This window comes from Gopherus evgoodei, chromosome 9 (assembly GCF_007399415.2).
Source record: "Gopherus evgoodei ecotype Sinaloan lineage chromosome 9, rGopEvg1_v1.p, whole genome shotgun sequence".
NCBI lineage: Eukaryota > Metazoa > Chordata > Testudines > Testudinidae > Gopherus > Gopherus evgoodei.
In genome coordinates, this window is record NC_044330.1 from 106,700,141 (window position 1) to 106,717,854 (window position 17,714).

Sequence of the window (17,714 nt, forward strand, 5' to 3'; positions counted from 1 at the left end):
CATCAACCACATTTTTTCCCTTGGAGAATGGTATTATTATTCACATTTTATTTGTCATTCCTTTTTTAAAAAAGACAATTGCATAAAAACAGGGCCTCTGTTCCTCAGTGACAAGAAAAGATATACTTCCTCTTTCCAAATTGAAATCATATCCTCTGACACTGAAGTTGGTTACTGTGGAAATGATTGATGTCACAAGATGATTACGGCTTCAGTTTGGGAATGAGCAGCAGAAATGGATCTCTTCTTCAGAAACAACTATCCTCGTTTTGAAGTAGACTATGTTTGTTATTTCCCTGGTGTACTATTACATAGTATAACACAAACACTCAGTTTCTAAAGAAATGTTGTTCAGAGTCCTGAAAGATGTGTTAATACCAGTAGCACTTCAAATTGTTCAGAAACTTGGCACTTTTCTGAGTGGCGTGGGCACGTCTCTCTTTCTGTTATTATTAATCATACCAAAGAATGATGTTAGACACAAACCACATGTTGCTGTTGATGCAGGTGTTTTTTCCCCCCGTTGCTCTATCTGACCTGTACTTCTGAGATTTATCCTCTTCTTTCCCCCCCCCCCCTTCTTTTTACAGGGCATAATAATAGGGAAAAATAACTGACAGTGGGAGTCTCTGGATATCTGGCAAGGGTTATATAGGTATTTGTACCTCTTTTACAACAGCTGAAATAATGGAATAAAAGCTTAGAAAAAGTCCTCAATAACCCTGCCAAGGAACCTTTAGTCTGCAATGATTGGATGCTGATCTATGAGAGGGAGGATTCTCTCTTTTTAATTCTTCATCCTTCTACTTAGAAGAATCACAGCTTCTTACAGGGCTTGATCTTGCACAGTGTGCTGCTATCTTGCATGGAAGACATGTGGACTACTCACATGGTTAAAGCTATGCATGTGCTTAAGTGCTTTGCTGGATCATGCTAGTGTGCTAAGCACCTTGCAGAACTGAGCCCAGAGAGACAGTCGGCTTAAAAACTGAGCTTTCATTGGACATTCCTCTTCCCTTATAGATTGTGGAATAGTCGGTAAGGGCTTTATCTGGAACATGATTGTGTGTGTTTCTGTTTCAGATGCACGTCTTTGTTTTTTCTTTTTAAATAAGAATCCGGGGATTGATATATCAAATATTTTGAATCATTTTCCATTGGTTGTCACAAGTGTCTTTCTCTTACTCTTGTACTCTATGCTAAATGAAATATTGTGAAATTTTGTATACAGTGAAAGTTTCATTGCAAATCATTAGGCAGTTGTAACTCTGAAGACAGTTTGTCTGTACGTTGAGTAGAAGGAGTGGGTTTTAACTGACTATTTTTTTAAAGTTGTTCCCAACATTAACTTTAAATGGTACTGAACAAGCAGCTGCAATAAGTTGCAGAGAAAGTTATTTTCTAATTATTGTTGAAAAGATTCTCTTGCTTTTTAATATTTAATTTTAGTATAGTGCCATCCATCCAAAAACATCAAAGCTGTTTACACACACTAATAAATTAAGCTTCACATCCCAGTGAAGTAGAGAACTATCTCCATTTTGCATATTTACTATAAGTGTCACAAGAAGTTTGTGCTAGTTCTTGGAATACCAGTTGTCCAAACTCAGTTGTCCCAGTTGTCCAAACTCTTTCTTGTGCTTTTGACAGAAAAGAACCCTTGCCCCACCTCTTCTCTACTGAAATTACATTGTGTTTCAGTGAGAAAAATATCACAAATATGCACAAGTTTATATAAAATTCCTGGTGTTTTGACTTTCAGGCCAGGCACCTGGAATTACTTATATGTGGGGTCTGTAATCACATCACCGGTACAATAATTACTTAGTAAATTTAAATTTCATTTTAACTTTCTTTGGCCACTGATGTGGTCATAGGAATCCAAGGATCTTTACCCTGAAATAAAAAGTGCCTGTTTTATATTAGAATGACTACAATTTAGTATTAATAGATGTTTAAATGGCATCAAATCTTTTTCGTATCCAAGAGTGAATTAGTGCATACTCCAATGGTGGCAGATATCGGAGCCTTGGGGCTTTTTTCCCCTTTACCTTCTGTGGCTTACCGTTCATCTTGAGACAGAGTCAAGGATCATAATTTTCCCTGCTCTCAAGAAATCTTAGTGCTGAGGTTTTACTTTTCTCAAAAACAAACAAAAAAAACCTATTTTAGTCTGTGATTTCATTCTTTCACTTTCCCCTTCTATCTGGGAAAGGGGCTATGTTTGTGTTGGATAAACTTATTAAAAAAACCTATATTCTAAGAATAAATTTAAATACAATTGTCCAGTTCATTGAGTATCAGAATTGGGAGCAAAAAGGAGCAGATGCTAGATATGAAATCTGAGTAGTAACTTTTCCTTTCTTCTCTGGCTAATGGTTAACTTAATTTGATTATTAATGATTCAATTTCAATATATTCAGATGTATAACTCAGATACTGGTGTATGACTTGTAAAACACAGCATCCTTTGTGAGTCCCATATTTTCTAGCCCTGCACAGATTAATCATTGCCATGTAAACCTGTTCATGAGGAAATGATCCTGCTGTCTCTAAAATGGTAAATTTGGCTTGGTTTTTATGATGCATCAGTAATAGGCTAAGGAAAATTGTTTAATTATCCATCCAATGGAATGATCTGGAGAAAACTAGAATGAACTCTTTTTTGTTCTTGTCTACACAGAGGCTTTCTTTGACATACCCCTGCCTCTTTTTACTTTAGCATGGTTGAACTGGCTTTCAGTGGTATATTGCATGGTCCTGGCTTGTGCTGACTAAGAATTAGCCAATTGTAATAAAAACTCCAACAGCTAGTTTACACTAGTGCTCTCACAATTACTAGTTCTGGCTGAGTGTCACTGGTGCTAGAAGAATGGTGGGAGAAGTTCACAAAAAACAGCGTTGGTGAAATCATAGAGCTGCTTAGTCCCAGTGTGGGCTTACCACACAGGGGACCATATGCCTCATGGTTTGGCTCTATTCACACTTGTCAGAGAAACAAAGATATCTTCAGATGTGGTTCCCAACCCTAAATGGGTGGAGCCCAAACTGTACGGGCAGTGCCACCTCCTAAATTAATGATTCAAACCCCTTGCCACCACCCATAGAACTGTAGTAACGTTTCATTAAAATAAAATATGGTGCTTTAAGCTGTGATTTGTTTACATTAATCTTTATAAAACAATGTTAATATTAAAACAGTTTTGTAAGCCATAGTTCTACCCTGGGTTTACTGGAAAGATGGCGGTGGGAAACTGAAATTATGACACAACAGGAATATAGGGTTAAAATATAGTATATATTTTCACAGCATTGTATATTTTAAGTATCCAAGATAAGTAGAATATTTTCTTCACCCTCAGCCTCTCCTATTGTTGATCTGTCCTCATCAAAGCTGACAGACAGATGTCGTCAGGAGTGACACAAACATTGGGCGCCATTGTGAAACTGGAAGACTAATTAATAATTGAATCCAGATTCTTGCCAAGAATTTCCATTTACTTCAGGTTGGTTTCAAGTGTGCCAGCATTTATGAGGGAGAAGATGATGACTTTTAAGAGGATGACTACATTTTTATGTTAGCGAAACATAAATAACACTATGAAGCGTGTTCCCCATGAACATTTGCAAATTGCTTGAAAGCCTTAACACCCATGTGAGTTAGGTAAATAATATTATACCACTTAGTACCTCCGTTTCCCTGCCCATGAAGTGGCTTGCTCAAGTGAGTCAGTGGCAGAGGTGGAAATAAAGCATAGATTTCCAGACCTACAACTTGCTGTATTGGAGCAGACAAGTTGTCCGTCTAGTATTACATCCAGTTTCTGACATCAGCATATGCTTCAGAGTACAGTACAGGAATCCCTATATTGGAAAGCTATTTAATAACCTGCTCATAAGAAGAAATATTTCATGTATGAAATCCCACTCTATTTTCTGCTTTATACATTTTTTTGTTAAAATTTTGATGAATTCCAGGAACAGTGGGATTGATCATATTATTAGATGATTTTTTTTTAAATGGCTGATTACAGGGGACCAGCAGAAAAGACCTATGGTGGGAATCTGATGTGCAAGTTAACTATAGTCTGCATATTAGGGGCCCTTCTCAGAGTACAGGACCAGACCATTGTTCCCGTGTTTACCTCAAGGCAAGGTATGCTGTTTCCGTAAAACGGAAAGATGAAACTGTGGTTGAGGTGTGGTGCTTCTGGAGTGAGAGTGGGATGTCTGCAAAATGGAAATAATACATGTTTCATGGTGTTGATCCTTGATTGGAAAATTAATCAACAATGTGTAATTAGCACACTGTGCAATGGTGTTTAAATGGCACATCACTTAGTCATGTGACTTGTTCCAGAAGATTGTGTATATTACAGTACACGACAAATCTGAAAGGAATTCTTTCCAGTTAAAGTAGTATAATTAAAGAAACTTAAACTGAGATTCTTTGTAAGGAAATCCAGTAACTTTTTTTTTTTTTTTTTTAAACAAGAGTGTTTAGCATTTAAATCCAGCTATTTCAAACTTGATTTCCTTCAACATATTCAGCTTTCATTTACATGGTTTTCAAAAACTATCCGTAGTTTTGGAACCAAGAAGGAAACTATGAAAAGCTTGAATTCTCCTAGTTGGAGTGAGAATTCTCTAGAGCTTAAGAAGTAGGAGAGCTTCTGTGAGATAAACATTCCTATTTTGCATATGTCAGGAAACAAAAAATCTCTTTAAACTATAACAGCTCATCTCATTGACATGCTATAATTATTCTACCATTTTAGCTGTAGAACATTGTACTATAGGACTAAGCTTACTAATAAAATCAAAGTCTTAAATACACTCGCCACATTGCGCGAAAAACAAAATACAAACACTTTACCCACAAGAAATGTACAGTAACGAATTGGTGATGGTCGCAGCAATCTTGTGTCTGTGTTCACTTCTGCATTTGTGGATGGGGGGCAATGCTGCAGACCTTCCTTGAATGGGAATCCCTTTGAATTTAGTGGGTGTTGACATACACGCAGAGCAGCTGCTGCATCAGTCCATATAACAGAAAGATAATGGTGGAACAGTCTTTTTTTTGTATTAGCATATGGCCTATAGGTGACACTGATACTTAATAGTAGTAGAGGTTTTTCAAATTGCTGAGTCCACATTAGCATCCTCTGAATACAAGGCCTTCATCTTTGAGCTTTGTCTGTTGTTTTTGAGGATGCTCTCTGACAAAAGAAGCTCTCTTGTTGATAGCTCATCTGCACTTGTTTTCCAGCAATGTTGTCTGGTTAAATGTCTATGGTGGTAGCAGATGTTGCAGTGTTTCAGCCTTTGTGGCTCCTGAGGTAGGTGTGTGTGTATATGTCTATATGGGGAGGAATGTTGCTCTGAAACACTAGACATTTTTCTGTGCTGTGCACATACATGCTGTGCAGTCTCCCGTGCTTTGTCTGCACAGGCTAGAATGGGACACATCCACTGTTGGCTGTACAGTGAAAGCTGCAGTGTAGCTCAGGCATGGTTATCTGTAGGGCTAAATGACACAGCTGTCAAAGTGCCTTTTAGCCATATCTGCATTGTGGATTCCACCACTGCGTCCGCTATTGCAGCTCTGTCAAGGAAGGTGCAGATCTTGAGTTTGAGGTCTTTTGCTCCCCCTACCCCCTTTTTGATTTTCCTCATGACACTTGCCCTAGTGTTTGAAAAGAGGAAAAGGGAGTGACTGGATATTTGCCTTTATATAAGACAGGAATAATAGGTAGAGCATGTAATTACGTTATGTATTTCAAGTGTTATATTTAATGAGCCCAATATTTGACTGCATGTAGTTGATTCAACATTGCTCTGTCTAGTGATTGCATATACACTGTGTAAAGGGTAATTTGATTGTGCTATCTTATCATATTATTATTCCACGTATAAGGTGCCCCTCTCAGTACTTGGAGAAAATTACCTGTACACTGAGATGGCCATATGCATTGTGTGATCAGACTTGAACTGCAAGTGGAAGGTTTTGGAATCGCTCTGTAGTGTTTCTCAAAAGTTTGAGATCTTATGTGTATTGATGATATTTTTCTAGAACCTTTTAGAGGTATTATTTAGTTTGGAAGGGGAGGAAACAGAAGTGCTTTGCTATGTATTCAGAGTGAAATGTGTAGCATATTTGGTAGAATATATAAACTGAAAAGATGCCAGATTACCACTTATCTATTTACATTAAAAGTTCTATTTTACTCTCATTCTGTTGACATAACTAGTAGTAGTCCAAGGATTAATAATAAACTAATCTAATCTAACACATTACCGTGCCAGAGACTTTCAATTGTAAACGAGCATTATCATATAATGCAGGTTTGCAAAACTACCTGAAAGTTTACCAGGAACAGCACAAAATATAATCTCTCACCCTTTAGCATGACAACAAGGATATATGCTATGGAAAAATATTTTCGTTTTCTCACTCCTCAAAAAAGTGACTGACCTGGGGGATTAGAATTTTGCAAATCTGGAATGACGCTTGCCCAGGTATGGAAACATTGTACTGCGTAAGCACCAGTTGTAAAGTCAGCTGAGGGAGCACAAAATTAATGTTTTTATGTCACATATAATTTTCCTTTGCTAATGGAGAGATTTTTTTCTTTTCCACAATGTGTACCATAGAACTTTTCCTATTGATTACAATTATCTTTATGCATTAAAATTCAGTGTCTGTCTTTAACAGCTGGCTAGGTACCAAAAGAATTAAAAACACTTAGAAAATCCCTGCCTTTAAAGTATTAAACTATATAGATTGCACTGAGAATGCCATTTCTCAAAGGGCCTGTGTCTGTGGCAATTTATAGTGGAATATATGTGGGGATTTTAGTGCTTTTATTTCCCTTTTGCATGATTAGACTTCACCAAAACACATTTTCTCTGCTGGTTGTCAGTGAGGCAGATACCATTTGTGTTTATTAAGCAAGTGTAATAAAGTGCACTGCCCAGGTTTTGGACAGCCTCAGGTTTTTTTGTGAAGCAATAATAAATGGTATATTTTAAATAGGGAAGGAAACGTGGGTTTGGACAGTATTAACCAGTGTTAATTTGCTTTTGTTTAAAACCATCCTTAGTGTTAAATCATGTTTGAGCAAATAAATCTGTTCTTTCAGAGTCTTTATTTGAGACATGAAATTTCTTAAACTGTATGAAAAGCATTCTGAGAACTGCGCTTAGTTGAGCTTATCTCCACATGCAATACTGCATTTTGGCACATAACCTCCTTTTGAAAATTATCACAAGTGTACCTGTCTGAACATCAGTGGTGGCAAAATGTATTTATATGCCTGTAACAGTTGCACTGTAATTTTATCTGCAGTTTTCTGCATTTAATTCATTTAAAATGCCTTGGATTGTAGCTGTGGTGTAAAAGCATCTGGATTAAACCTTAACCTTATTTTAAACAATATTTTATTTCTCTTGATTTGTCTGCAACATTTCATAGGGATGGGGCGTGGAAGAGTGGGGGGAGATGTTCCAGAAGCTGGAATTAAAGAAGGGGAAAGAAGCCTTAAAAATCTAGAAACTGGGGAGGATGGAGGGAAGATGAATGGGAGTGAAAGAGGAGGACAAATAAGACAGAAGGGATTTGGAAGGAAGTTCAGTGTGTGGATGGGGAAATTGGTTTGGAAGGTAATAATATTCCTGAGGGCAGGGGGGTGTGACTGCATCAGGAAACAGAGAGGTGCTCAGAAGATCCTCATGAACTGGGGCTTTGAAGGGCCACAACATTTTTTTCCCTTCCAACCTAGGGAAACTCCCATGAGCCATCCTATGCTAGGTGCCTTTGTGGGGATGGGTTGCCACAGTTCTCAACATTCCATTTTCCTCATCTCTCCATGGGACTGATGCTGAAAGATATTAAACTTTTGTAAACCCCTGACCGACTTCAATGGGAATTGAGTGCTCAATACCTCTTGGGATCAGTCCCAGAAGAAAGAGAAAAGTTCTTCCACTGTAAGCACTCTAAAACACAGGCTCTCTAGTCACAAAAGGATAGGGGTTTCAGGCAGTAATGAACACTTTCTGGAGAAGATTTACTTTGTATTCTGATCAGGATTCCTGGGCCCTGTCCACTCCTGCATTGTTTTCCGACCCAGATACTAAAGATAATTCAAGATTGAACTTTATTTCATAAGTATACAGTAAAACCTCAGAGTTATGAACACCTTGGGAATAGATGTTGTTTGTAACTGAGCAAAACATTATGGTTATTCATTTAAAAGTTTACAACTAAACATTGACAAAATACAGCTTTGAAACTTCACTATGCAGAAAACAAATGCTGCCTTTAGCCATCTTAATTTAAATGACAGAAACAATTTCCTTATCTTGTCAGATATTTTTTAAAACTTTTCCTACATTTTTTTTTAGTAATTCATGTTTAATACCATACTGTACTGTTTAGCTCTTTTTGGTCTCTGCAGCTGCTTGATTGCATACTTCTAGTTCCAAATGAGGTGTGTAGTTGACTGGTCGGTTTGTAACTCTGGTGTTCGTAACTCTGAGGTTCTCCTGCATGTAAAAAAGCTAAGGAAAAATCCAATGTGAAGCACAGTATGCATCTTGTACAGGGATTATAGTTCGCTGGGAAATAAAATTTTTGTAATCCAGTGACTGGGTCACTATTTTTTGTATATTTGAATAGACCAGTGATTTTCTTTCTACTAGACTTTCAATAGCTTTGCTACAGAAACCCAGTTTCAAATAGGAGAATCTTCCATTTTCTAGTGTTTTTAAAAATCAAAGCATCTTGGAAGCAGAAAATTTTGTTAATTAGGGTTATGGTGACAAGATGCATTCTTTCTTAATTATATAGATTTAGTTTTAATTCCATTAAATTATAGTAAAACCATTCTAAACTGCAATTTTTTGATCTAAAAGGTTTTTCTTGCACAAGCAAGTCTGTTTATCAAGGATAAGTTTGAAATGCAGTTTTAACTATTATCTTTAAGACCTTTCTACAGTTATTTTGAATAAAGGAACAAATCTGTGTCTCTAATACACGCAGGAGTCCAGTGGCACCTTAAAGACTAACAGATTTATTTGGGCATAAGCTTTTATGTTTTTTTTAACCCATAAAAGCTTATGCCCAAATAAATCTGTTAGTCTTTAAGGTGCCACCGGACTCCTCCTCATTTTTATGGATACAGACTAACACAGCTACCCCTCTGATATTTGCATCTCTGTGTTCTATCTAGATTGTGTGCCCTTAATCTCTCTTTTATTCAATATCAGTAGGCTTGGCAGAACTAGATTTTATTTTATTTTTTATAATTTTGACTATCAGTGTTTGTTTTTAAGGATTTTTTTTGTTTTATCCACATGATGAAAGGAGTGCATAAGCAATGAAAAATCTTTCATGGACCTATTCAACAGCAAGAGGAAAAATCTGTTCTATGTGGTGATAATGCTGAAGAATGATAGTGGTGTAATACTACTTATAATTATTTGATGATTGTAGATCTAGAGATTTAAAAAGTTAAAACACAAATTGTCTGCATCATATGTCCTTAAATTAAAATCAGTGTTCTTAAGCAGCATTTTTCTTACTTTTGCCTTACTTTATCATCAGTGGAAATATTTTTTTGTCTGTTGTGTGTGGGTGAAATTATGTTTACCAATTTAAAAATCTAATTCTTCCAAGCCTAAATATAATTAACGAATTAATTCCATAAATAAATTTACTGTTCATTTTAACGGATTATTTTGGGAGAAGAAGCTGTTTACCTAAACTGACAAGATGAGGTTAAGAACTCCCTGAAGATACAAAAATGTATAAAGAAATACAAAGACCTGACTCTTTCTCAGTCGTTTTGTTTTCTTGAAGAAAAAAATTATTCATAAATGAAAAATCTGTACTGGAAAAGATACTGTGTAGGTAGTTACTTTTTTAACACTTAAAATTTTTTGTAAAGGTTGTCACGGCTCATTTAAACCCTAATATTCAGGGATCTTATTTTGTTCTAAAAACGTGGACTGAGATCTTGGCCACTGAAGTCAGTGGGGCCAGGATTTTACTTTGATCTTTACTGAAAATTGGCATAAAAAGCCAAATGTTCTTAGAGAGCGGCAAGGTCCTTACGCTGATGTCTACTTCTAATATGCTGTTACTGTAGCTTTGTACACAAATCATGCAGTTAAGTTTGTTTAGTCTGGGAAAGAGAAGACTGGGGATGTGATAGTTTTTATGTATGTAAAAGATTGTTATAAAGAAGTGTTAAATTGTTTTCCTCATCCACTGAAAACAGCACAAGAAGTAATGTTCTTAAATGACAGCAAAGGAGATTTAGGTTAGACATTGAAAGTGTAGGTAAGCACTGAATAAATTTCCTAGGGAAGTTGTGGAATCTCTGTTGTTGAAGGTTATGAAGAACAGGTTAGACAAATACCTGTCAGGGATAGCCTAGAATAATACTTAGACTTGACTCAGTGCCAGGGACTGGACTAAGCGGCCTATTGAGGTCCATTCCAGTCTCACATTTCTGTGTGACTATATGCCCACCCACTCACTGTCCTGTCATAACTTAATTAGCTGAATGGGTTTTGCTCAGATATTAAATCACTCGGTAGTGAGAATGGACTCAAAGGGGGTTACTGATCTAGCCAAATGAAGTCACTTGTCTTTATTATATATACTATTGTGCTAAGGATCTTGACATCTTTTAAAAAAAAAAAACTTTTTGGTGGTTAACTGATCAGTAAGGCAAAGATTTTTGTCATGGATATTTTTAGTAACCGTCACTGACAGGTCACAGGCAATAATGAAAAATTCACAGAAACAGTAACCTGTCCTTGACTTCTACTAAAAATATCCATAACCAAATGAGGAGCCTTGGCATCTGCCATGGGCTGGGAGCTCCAGGAACCCCCTCCGTTGGTGGCTTCAGGCAGTGGGGGCCCCCCTTGCTGGCCAGGAGAAGCAGGGGCCCTTCTTCCCCCTTCCTGCTTGTCAGCAGCGGGAGGTACCCTGCAGTTCTATGCCTCCACAGGCGATAGGGGACCCTGCAGCTCCCAGCTGATGCTGGCTGAAGTCACAGAGGTCTTTGGAGGTCACAGAATCTGTGCCTTCCTTGCCCTCCATGACTAAATGGCAGCCTTATTGATACCTCTGGAATTCAGGGTTCATATCACACTTTTAAATTGATGTATATTAAAACTGCCCAGTGTACTCACCTGTCAAAGATGACAACATGAACTGATTCTATCACTTGATTTGAGAACATAGACTTGATGAAGTCATTGTTGCAACTTTTTTATGGTATGGGAGCTTCTTTCGTATAGTCTGTAGTATTCAAATTTGTTCTGACCACTTAGTTTCTAATGATGGCTTGCATTTTGAAACATATCACCATTGCGACTTGAGTGTGATGGAAGCTACACCCCTCTTCTGCCCAGCAAAGTAATCCTAGCATTAGTTTGTCTGGATTTTATTCTGTTTTGAACTGTTTCATTAGTACTACTTAAATGGAAGACATGACAGTTGTGTTTTATTGAGATGAAAGGCATGATAAATCTGCTAAAATAATGCTGTTTAACAGGGTGAATGGATAAGTTGTTTCTCAGCAGCATCTAGTAAAACTAAAATACTTATAAACATCAAACACCTAATCTTGCAGCAACATGGCAAGGACAGCAGTTATCTTGTTCATCTCCAATTTTGGTTAAATTTTTGACTTTTTGGAAAACTATCTTTTCTTTTCAGATCTTTCAAAGAACAGATTTACTGAAATTCCTCCAGATGTCTGGCTGTTTGCACCACTTGAGACTTTAAATTTGTATCACAACTGCATCAAATCCATTCCTGAAGCCATCAAAAATCTGCAGATGTTAACATATCTTAATATTAGGTGAGTAACTCTTTTTTCCTGTTGATGTCTTGGGATTATATATAGACATCAGGAAAGATGGCATTCATCCTCCTCAGGACCTTGATTACTTTTGTTCCCTGCTTTTCCTCAGCTTGGTAAACGTTGTTCTATAGTTTGTTTGTCTTTGGTTGTAGATCAAGTAGCTCCTTCTTCCTTCATGGGAAGGAGTTGACTGTATTCCATATTCCAAACAATAATTTGCAGAAGCTAACTATGTGGGAAGCTAATGGAAGTTTTCTTTCTTTCTGGTGCTATGCAGATAAAAGTGCCTATGAAGGTTGGAAATAGGCTGTAGAGCCTGGATTATTCTGTTCAGAAGGCTTTAGTGACTTAGCACACAAATGAGTAGCAAGAGAGTAGACTGTATTACTGAAAACAAATAATGGGATCTTGAGATGAAAGAAACACCAGCTTTACAGGAAGAATTGCTTATAAAGTGTAATTGGTATACATAAATATTGTATGGGCCATTATGGAAAACTGTAACCTTCCCATGTGCAGTTGAGACTTGTTTTCTACAGTATGCCCAAGTTTTGGTCCCTGATCACCTAAAACCTTCTGGAATAATCTCGTCCACTATACATTTTGCACATGGGATTTGTGACCATCCGTCATTTTGCTCTTGTCAAGTTTGAGGTGACTTGATTGCTAGAGAGAGAGGACTCAGGACAAATAATTGTTAATCATGTCTTGAAAGCGCCAATGTGCCGTGCCTCCGCCCCACCCCCATCCTATCCTTTTTTTCGTTTAGTCAGAAGCTTGTGGAGATGTAGTATACAGGGCCAAATTTGAAACAGGAAGGAATATTTAGGAAGTTACGCACTGGCAAATTTGCAGAGTAAGAATGGTCTGCCTTGTGGAGGTTTTAAAGAACACTAGTGACATCTGAGAGACCTATGCTGTTTTTCTTTTCCTGTGCAAAGGGCTGTACAGCACAATCCTTTTCTGCTTCTGGGGATAAAAGATGCAGGAAAAAAACCTCTTCGAACAAGACAAGAACAAATGCAAATTTAAGTAGGGGGTTTTATTTCTGCATTGGAGCAGGTTCTTGGGGTATTTGAGTGGCCTGTTCCATGATGTGCTTTACTTCTCTGGGGAAGTATCCTTGCTTGGTGAAGAGGACAACGGACTCAGGCACTCCTGCAGGATCTGTCTCTGTGGTTACCCAAAACAGCTCCCTCAACTCTCTCTCTGTGTTGCTAGTCAAAATCATTGTATAGCTTGAGTGTTTCACAGTTTGGTCCATCATTCTCTTGAGCTAGGCTAGCTGGAGTGGAGTAACTAGACTCTACTGTTGGAATGAAGATAAGCCCTAACAGAGGTCTGGTCTACACTAGAAAATTAGATCAATCCAGCTACATTGCTCAGGGTGAGAAAAATTCACACCCCCAGAGCCACATAGTTTAAGCCAATCTAAATTCACTTGTAGACAGTCTTCCATCAATCTCAGTACTGCCTCTTGGAGAGATGAGTTACCTACACCGACAGGAGAACTCCTGCCATCAGCGTAGGTCAGTGGGTCTCAAACTTTTTTTACTGGCGACCCCTTTCACACAGCAAGCCTCTGAGTATGACCTCCCCCCCCGCATAAATTAAACACACTTTTTAATATATTTAACACCACTGTAAATGCTGGAGGCAAGCATGGTTTAAGATGGAGGTTGACAGCTCGTGACTGCCCTTATAATAACCTCACGAGCCCCTGAAGGGCTCTGACCTGCAGTTTGAAAATCCCTGGCCTAGATAGTATCTATTCCAAAGTGCAGCTGTTCTCCTGTAGCTTTTCAAGTGTAGACAAGCCCAGAGATTCAGTTTACAAGTCAATAGGTTTGCTTATTTTGTTTCGTTTATCTTCAATCTGTTTCACTTGACATTACTTGTATAGGCTGGTCTGCCAAGACGTTGAAATGTTTTTATAATTGCATCTTGTTCCCTAGATTTACATCATATTATTGGAAGACTAAATTATTACACTAGAATGCTATTTTATTCATATTGAATGGGGACATGGAATTTATTTGGCTAAGGCAGGCTTTTTTCATGTGAGTGATTCACACTGAGAAACACAGTTAAAATTTGAATGAGGGGTATTGCTGTGTATTTTAATGCCTATTGGAACAGAGAGAATGTTTTCTTGGAATTCATACAAGCTTCAAAAGACTATTTTATTGTAATCTTTTTTTCCCCCTTTTTAGTCGAAATCTTTTAGCAACATTGCCAAAATACCTGTTTGACCTGCCACTTAAAGTTTTGGTTGTCAGTAATAATAAGCTGGTATCCATTCCAGAAGAAATTGGAAAGTTAAGAGACCTGATGGAGTTGGTGAGTATAATTGTGTACACCAGTGTTAAGTGTATTTACAGTGTAGATAAATTATTAGTGCTGTAAAAAATGTAATTTGATGCTAGTCATTTATTATGGTAGTGCAAGGGGCTGACTAAGAGTGGGGCCCTGTTGTGCTAAGCACTGTACAGAGTAGAAGACAGTCTCTGCCGTAAAGAGCTTATAGCATAAAGACACCCATATGGTCGGGGAAGCGGATATGAGACAAAGCAGTGTGAACAATATGACGGCAGCAAATGTCATGTTGTTGCCTATTTTTTTTTAGTGGGGGGTGTAGGGAGGGAATTATGTAGGAGATAAGCTAACAGGGAAGGGGAAGTGAGGGGAACAAGACAGAGGAGAAAAGTGTAAGAGACAAGTGTGGAGTTAAACTGAGGTGAAGAGACTGTAAGGGGTGGACAGGATGGAGAGGATTGGCGCTAACAGCTGATTGGCACAGGGCAAAGAAAGACAAGTCAAAACTGTGAGAAGTTCTCTAACGGTATGTTTACACAGTGCTTTGAAGCCAGAGGAGCAAGTCTCTCAGCCCAGGTTGACAGCCTTGAGCTAGCAGGGCTCCTGCTAGCATTCTAAAAACAGCTATGTAGACCGCTCTTTGAAGTTGTGGCTTGGTTGGAGCTTGGGGCATGAAACCTCAGGGAGGGAGTTATCTGTTTGCTTGGGCTGGGAGGCTTGGTCTTGTGGGCTCCAAAACTCTCTGTAGCCCTACCCGAAATGTCCAGAGCTCCCTACTTTGGCTCCTTGTGCTCCTCCTGGCTGGAGTCCGACTGGTTCCCCGCTATAGTTTTTCCCAAAGGCCATGTGACAGGGACAAGCTAAAGAACCTCCTGGATCCTAATCCCTCCAGGTTGTGAGGACCCTCTCCTATACTGTTCTGGGTCCAGGGGGATGTGATGCATTGCTGCAGAATGCCAACTTAGTTATTGCATGGTCAGCATTTGATAGCATGTTACAAAAGTACAGTAGATTGCAGAACTCAAAGTACAGTTGCAAAGTTATTAACAGTTTAGAATAAATGAACATTGAAATAAGTAAGTAATCAAACTTTCTCTTAATACATTGACATGAAAGATTTGGGAAACCTGTATTTATTGAATACGGTTTCTCAGTTTAATATGTAGTAACAAGTAAATTACAAAGGAATGTAGCTTCACTTACTATAAAATGAAATTGGGTCTTTTAACTTAATTTTTGCTGTAGTTCATCTGTAACAGATAATACTTAATCTAGAACATTGCACTCACACCTGTAATGAAACATAAGCATATTCCAGGTCCCAGCTTTTTTATTTTAAAAAGTCAGAAATAAAGATTTAACTCAGTTTCCTTTGTGAAAAATGTTAGTGAAATGAATGCCCATTGTTTATCCTATCCCTTTCTCTCGTGGGTCTGTACTATATCTTCTGTGTGGATAAAGAAACATTTTTGGGGGGGGGGTGGGAAATGGTATCTTTCATATGTTTTAAAATGTGTTTACTCACTGTTTAAAGCCCCTTGAAGCTGACATCTTTGCCATTTGAAAATGGGATAAATGTTTTTACTATTGGGGATTTTACAGGGGTTTCATAAAGTTCATCTTCAAAAACCAAGTAAGAGTGAATTGCCATGTAATAATTAATGTGAGGAGGTAATCTGATATTAAGTAAAGATTAGTTTTTTGCAGTCTGTCTACAATTGCACCCAGAATGGAGTCTGAGTGTACTAATGGCTGCATAATAACTTGATAAAACAATGAGGACCTGGGCTAGATCTGGTGACTTGTCAGTGTTGAGGTGCACTGTTATCTCACTGTACCTTGTAAACAGCCTACCCCCTATTTGTGTAGCAATTCAGACTCAGTGCCTTTGGTAATATAATTGTGTATGCTGTTCTTGTCACTTCTGCAACATTTTAAATGTTCGTTCTTATACTGTATATATGTAGAACTTGAAAATTCTGGCTTTTTAAAATTACAGATCCATGGGATCACTCACTGACCGAAATCTAGACCTGCAGTTCTCTGTATATGCGCATGTAAAATATTGCCAGAAATAAAAAATCCACCACAAGGTGTAAAATGTGATCTTGAATATTAAATATAGCTCCTGTATGTGGGTTTGTGCTCTACTCCCTTTACTGTAGTGGTTTTGAAGCACACTGCCAGCTGCACACAACATGAAGGTGTTTTTAATCCTGGTGATTAAATACCCTTTCATGTTCATTTCCACTATTATTTGATATCTGCATTAGAGATAACATCTCTCGCCCGTCAAGTAGGCATACTGTCTTTATTCTAAAGACTCAGAGCAACAGTTGCCAACCAAGAATATTGATGAGTATTTTTAAAAATATTAACCATTCCAACTCTATTTTTGTCCCTTTAAAAAAAAAATTTTCACTTTGTGTACGTCACCACTCTGCATTATAATTATCAAGAAAATTCAACAGATTAAAAAGCATTTGTTGCCACAAATAAAACTGAAGTGTAAATTTTTAATGTTTTTATTACCCTTCTTACTTACTTCATGGACTTGGAGTAGAAAACTCTGTTAAACTATTATTTAAGTGTACTGAAAACTGGTTAACAATCCAAATTGAACATTTAAGATTGGTAGGCAACCCAAGTAGTCAAATGGATGCTGGAGAGAGATGTTGGGAAGGAATTCTGTCCTAAAGTAAGGAGGCAGAAGAGAGGGAATGGGCACATGTATGCAGGAGTGGAGTCACTTGTCCCACCACCTGAGCAGGGGCGCTGCACAGGAGAGAAGCTGGATTTACATCTAAGGACCTACCCTTTAAAATCAACATCCAGTTTTCATCTGCAGCATTGGGTAGTTAGATATGTAAGTGTTATCATTGCACACATGAATCACGCCTGGAAAACAAGCTATAGGTCTCTCTTGTTGAACCAGTGTTCAGCCAGGTTAGAAATAAGTTTTTAGGTCTTCTCCATATTTTATTAAAACTTATGCTAAAATTATCTAAGACATTGGTTAATAAAGAAGTTTCTGTTCATCAGAGTATAATGTTAAATTGTCCAAAAAGTAGCAAGTTTGATTTAAAAAGTCATAAAATTGATATAATACAGAATCTGCAATATCTCAAATTAGGGTTAATAAATTTAACAATACATTTTAAATATCAGTATCCAAATACTCAGATACATCACTCATGGAAACTTTAGCTTGTGGAAAATATAATGATGAGTGTAGATTGTCCCTCAATAATTGAAAATTTAAAGTAGGTTGTCCATGAATAAATATGGTCCACCAGAGAAGAATTTCAGCTACTTTTCTGTCTTTGCTTCTCATTGGCACTGTAGGTCATTTCTCCTGGTATTGCCAATTTCTAGTGATATGTTCTAGTCAAAATAAATGTCTCTTGATCACCTGATGGTGTCTGATGCTGTGAGTCACTGCTTTAGCTGGGCACTGAGCTGACTGATTCCACATTCTAGTAGCATTCGCTTGTTACCAGGATGCTGGGTGCCCCA

The 17,714-nt window shown here is 37.7% G+C and overlaps 1 protein-coding gene across 3 annotated transcripts in view; it reads left to right on the forward strand.

Annotated features, from left to right (window-relative positions):
• Positions 1-17,714, forward strand: part of LRCH2 (leucine rich repeats and calponin homology domain containing 2) — a 79,096-nt gene that overhangs the window by 16,999 nt on the left and 44,383 nt on the right. For 2 of the 3 annotated variants that reach the window (XM_030576581.1, XM_030576582.1), the window contains exons 2-3: positions 11,735-11,879; positions 14,096-14,222. In XM_030576581.1, coding sequence (XP_030432441.1) covers positions 11,735-11,879; positions 14,096-14,222 — 272 coding nt within the window. Of the gene's footprint in view, positions 1-3,362; positions 3,507-11,734; positions 11,880-14,095; positions 14,223-17,714 lie in introns of all 3 variants that reach the window. The other variant, XM_030576583.1, reaches the window with a different exon arrangement.